The sequence below is a fragment of the Gymnoscopelus microlampas genome (genome assembly GCF_963454915.1).
Source record: "Gymnoscopelus microlampas genome assembly, chromosome: 17".
In the NCBI taxonomy this organism is placed as follows: domain Eukaryota; kingdom Metazoa; phylum Chordata; class Actinopteri; order Myctophiformes; family Myctophidae; genus Gymnoscopelus; species Gymnoscopelus microlampas.
This window is the reverse complement of record NC_139954.1, coordinates 44773316-44778675: the sequence shown is the minus strand read 5'-3', so window position 1 is coordinate 44778675 and position 5360 is coordinate 44773316. Positions and strand designations below refer to the sequence as shown.

At 42.9% G+C, this 5360-nt stretch overlaps 1 protein-coding gene across 1 annotated transcript in view; it reads right to left on the bottom strand.

Moving 5' to 3' along the window:
• Window positions 1-4916, bottom strand: part of zeb2a (zinc finger E-box binding homeobox 2a) — a 74160-nt gene extending 69244 nt beyond the window's left edge. The window contains exons 1-2 of the mRNA XM_084083752.1: window positions 4684-4916; window positions 1746-1965 (exon numbers count right to left, since the gene is read on the bottom strand). Of these exons, the coding sequence (XP_083939878.1) occupies window positions 1746-1818 (73 nt within the window). The 5' untranslated portion in view covers window positions 1819-1965; window positions 4684-4916. The remainder of the gene's footprint in view (window positions 1-1745; window positions 1966-4683) is intronic.
• Between the last annotated feature and the right edge of the window lie 444 nt (window positions 4917-5360).

Here is a 5360-nt window from a genome sequence, read left to right as displayed (position 1 = left end):
GATGAAAAATACTTCAGACCTCGATCCTCAGACCTCGCATAATGTGTTTAAATGATTTAAACAAAAAAAAGTGGCATGTTCAATTCTTTATTTTGCATGGGGAAAATATATAGGTTATATATTTAAAGCATTCCTACGAGGCCGGTTTGCCGCTCTGAAATTAACTTCCTAATAAAATACGAAACGATTGCATTATTAGGCCAACAACCGCCCCTAGGAAGAGAGACACAGAAAATGATCTGGTTGTCAACCGGGGTGGGAATGGATGAGGCTTCTTTCGACTGCTTGCCATTCAACAGAGCGAAAGGAAAAACAATAGTTTGTTAAACAACTTGCTGAAAGGCTGTTCAGTAAATAGGCCCTAGAGTGATTTTTATTTTGCCAACCGACGACTCTGATCCAGACAAAACAAGTCCACAACCTGGCCATTCTCTTGATTGACCCAGTGTATTTAAAAAAAGAGAAAAAAAAGAAGAAGAAAAAAGGCTTCTACTTAATGCCTTTGTTACTTTGTGTGGATCAGACTAGAGCTATAGTAGCATAAATGTAAGCCCCAGGGGTATTTGGGAGAAAGCATGTGTCTCTCACTAATTTTCTATCTACTCAAACAAATAAAAACTAACGAAGAACAGCACCTTGCAATCGGAGCTAAAGAGTTTTACGTTAATAAAAATAATTTCCCCAAAACACCCCGTGCCATGCAGTTGCAATCCAACTTTACACACCATAGTCCACACCAGACCAGATGGTTTACAAATCCATTGTCACCAAATCTCAACATGAGACGAGTCTCCAAACACAATGTCTTTTACGAGGCTAAATAATATATATTTTAACAAAGTAAGTCAGAGTAAACAAAGAGATGAGCCTATAATGCATGCGTTCTATGGAGTTCTGTGTTGCCCAAGTGTTGTGTCGTGCAGCGACACACACACATCACAGCAAACAACAAATGACACACACTCACAAAAACGGCAACTTCGTTTAAAAAAAAAACAAGCTCCGTGTTTTCACCGACGTTAAAAAGACAGCATATAGGAGAACATAATATAATAATACCAGAAGCATATATACAAGAACTCATCGGGATATAATAGCCTAACTTACACAAATAAGACGTGATGTTATTTATCAGGAGGCTATGCAAAATGCATCAAGTGTATGCTATAATCTAACGACGGAAAACACCACAAACAAGACCAAACAACCCCGTGGAACAGTCAGATCTATAGGCTCATGTGATCGGCACAAAAATACCAGCGGAAGAAACTAAATCGATTAATGTCCACAAAGTATAATCCAACAGGTTTTTTAACTTTTTTATCCACCACGTCGCCCCGGACAAGCAGAGAGCGAGAGAGGAGCGAGTAACGGTTTTCCTGCTGCCTCATAATAAAGAGCCGCTGAACCGTTATTCAGCCCCTTGTTTCCCACAGTCTCCTTATTAACACCAGAGCCGCCTCACACACACACACACAGCATAAAATCCACAAAGCCAAACATTATTAAGCAAAGTGAGACTTTGAAAAATGATTTCATTTGAACTTTTTTTTTTCACGTGTAAAGATAGATATCACAGTCAGACCCCACGTCTCTCTCTCTCTCTGATGAGAAAGTAAGTGTGTCCCGGACCCAACAACAGTTAACCCGGTGACTAAACTTCATCTAATACATCCAACAGAGACAAGCGTGTTAATATTACTATTTTGAACTCAGCGAACTTATTCTTTTAAATAGTTTCTTACCGTTCTTTCTCCGTGGGTTGGCTTGTTTTCTCCTCTTGCAGCGGGGACCCTCCGCCATGATCTGCTGCTTCATTGATAAGACTGAGTCGCTCAGATGGTCCGCATGGGGCGACACTCCTTGTGGGTCAGCAGCAGCAGCAACTCTCTCTCTCTCTCTCTCTCTGTCTCCCTCTGTGTCTCTCTCTCACCCTCTCTCTCTCTCTCTCGCACACTGGGACGTCTAATAACCAAACAACAACCGCGACAAAATGTTGGGATGAGTTGACTTGAAAAAAATAAGTTGACTTTAAAAAAGAAAAAGACAACCAAAAAAAAAAAAAAAAGATAAGGATTCCTTGAGGTCACAGCGGCAGCGAAATGTTCAAATGGTGTGAATTCACACAAACTACAGGGATCCTCAACAAAAGTCCATGTGGGGGATAGAATACAGATAGATGTTGGATAGAGTGATAGATGTTGAATAGATAGATGTTAGAGTAGAATTAGATAGAGAATGGTAGAACAGGCTCCGGAGGTTTGGAACGGGACCGTTGAATAGATAGATAGAAAGATAGATAGACGGTGTACGGGACGGTGCCGCGCAACTTCGCCCCTGATCTTTTGATGTGCGCGTCTGTGGATCGGTGTGTGTGTGTGTGTGTGTGTGTGTGTGTGTGTGTGTGTGTGTTGTGTGTGTGTGTGTGTGTGTGTGTGTCGGGGCGTCAGCTAGGGGCGCAGGGAGGAGGGCAGGATAACACACACACACACACACACACACACACACACACACACACACACACACACACACACACACACACACACACACACACACACACACACACACACACACACACACACACACACACACACCTCACACAAGGAGCCTAATACAGCCACCAAGTGTCCACGACCCCGGCATGTTTGTTGGCCATGAGAAATTAACTCCAACTCCACTTTATATAGATACACTTTTTATTTATTATTTTATTTTATTTCACAATAAACTTCTGATACCTGCTGATGTAATTTGATGTGATGTGTGGTGGTATCCGGTTACATTATTGTAATGTATTAGGCTACAGACAGACAGTAAAGATCCATATTTAATTGCGTTTGGAGAAATGCATTGTTTGTGTATAGCTATGCTGACCCTCATTATTTTCACAGCCTAACTATAGTGGTTGGTCCATAATATCTAAAATACATAAAAAGAGATAAGAATGTATTACATTTTTTTTGGCCATTTTTTTAAGGACAGGCAACATAGCCTATATTATACATGCATACATACACAACACACACAACATGCCTTCAGACATTATGCTGTTTAGTTTGTTGACACATTAATGTGGTAATGAATTTTGTTATGCTCCAGTTTTATTACAAAGCTGGTTATTATAGTTAAATTAATCAGGGATGAATTATAACGGACCTATTATAGGAGTAGGCTTTACGCTTTGCATTATTATAGGCTGTATACCGGATCGTCATGAAAGCAGGCCAGCAACGTCTTTAAATGTGGCAAAATGTCAAACTTCCTCCTTTTGTTGGTGTGTGGCTGTTTGTTTGTTGTCTCTATTTCACTAGGAAATAAAAGATGCATCGGCCCTCTCTCTCTCTCTCTCTCTCTCTCTCTCTCTCTCTCTCTCTCTCGCTCGCTCTCTCTCTCTCCCCCCCCCCCCTCTCTCTCTATCTCTCTCTCTCTCCGTGTCTCTCTATCATGTCAAGCGAGACGCAGTGTCACTGGAGTTCGAGGCTATACTATCACAGCGGTGGCGCAGCCATATACACATAGAAAACAAACTGAAAATCCGACCGTCACAAAGATGTGTTTTAGAACCAACACGCCATTGTCATTTCTGGGGAAAATCATGTCCCTCATATTATTAAGAATTTAGACAAAAATCGAAGTTGCAACGTCTGACATGCACACAACATGATCCCTCTGTCGACATAAGGGTGTTGATTTAGAACCGAAAAGGCGTTGTTTTAGTCTAGACTAGCAACGAGGAGAGAGAGAGAGAAAAAGAAGAACATAATAAAATGGACGATAAACACAACCTCCGCCCGTTTAGTGTGTGTGTGAGCCACCTCGAAGAAATGACGCTAAAAGATGATCCGTGCAAGACAGACAGAGAGAGAGGATCCACCAGCATCCATCATCCATCCATCCCTATTAGCCTATATATATATATATACCTGGACCAGAGCGCACCTCTCCTCTCATCACCTGGGCCGCTCAGGTAACGCAGGCCCAGGTGAGCAGAGGAGAGGATTGGAGGGGTGCAGCGCTCTGGTCCAGGTATATATTATAGGCTAGATGGATGGTAAAATGTTGCTATAAAGATGAGACATGCAGAGAGAGAGAGAGAGAGAGAGAGAGAGAGAGAGAGAGAGAGAGAGAGAGAGAGAGAGAGAGAGAGAGAGAGAGAGAGAGAGAGAGAGAGAGAGAGAGAGAGAGAGGATCGCCTCATTCCATCATCCATCTCTCTCTCTCTATTATATATATATATATATATATACCTGGATCAGAGCGCACCTCTCCTTCACCTGAGAGCGCACTGTGTGCGCTCTCAGGTGAAGGAGAGGTGCGCTCTTGTTCTGGTCCACCGTACAGGTACATATAGATGGACGGTAAAACGTTGCTATAATAAAGATGAGACGTGCAGACAGAACGAGAGAGGAGCGCCTCATTCCACCAGAATCCATCCATCTATATATATATACCTGGACCGGAGCGCACGGAGAGCGCACCTCTCCCTCACCTGAAAACCAGAGCGCACGCGGTGCGCTCTGGTTTTCAGGTGCAGGTAGAGGTGCGCTCCTTTTACCTGCGCCGCTCAGGTAAAGCGCACAGGTATATAACGGCGCATTGCATAACCATCCACATAACGCACACACACACACACAAACAACAACTATAAGACAGAAAAAAATCCCTCGTGAAACGTTCACCTACCCCTCAGTGCGTGATCCTCCACCAAAAAAAACAGCTGGCTTTTAGAGAACAAGAAGAAGACAAGGCGTCAAGGAAAATAAATGGCACAAGGAGAGAGAAAAAAAAAAGTGTTGTACCCGTGTGGATCTATCTCTCTCTCTCTCTCTCTCTCTCTCTCTCAAATCAAACCCCCACCCCTCAACCAAACAGAACAAGAACAGAAACACGGGGAAAACAATAATGCCTTCTTTTTGGACGGAGGGACCGTTATTCCTGCATGGTTGGTGGCCAGGTTGGGAGTGATCTCTAAACAGACCTGGGGACGAGACTGACGTTTAAGCTTGTACGCCTCCTCTTGGTCTAATGACACTTTTTTCGCTCTTTCTTTTTTTCCCTGCGATACAGAGAGAGAGAGAGAGAGAGAGAGAGAGAGAGAGAGAGAGAGAGAGAGAGAGAGAGAGAGAGAGAGAGAGAGAGACCTCCTAACACGCGCCACCTATCTTCACAAGGAGGGATAATTGAGGAGTTGCCCTTTCCCCCCCTTTTTTTCGTCTTCTTCCCCCACTGTTTTTTATTTATTTTTATTTTTGAGACCTCAGCACCACTATCAATTGTTTTGTCACCCTCAATAGCAAGGTGTTTTTTTGTTTTAAATATATAAATTCACCTATTTATTCCTCAACTCAAAGATGAGGCTG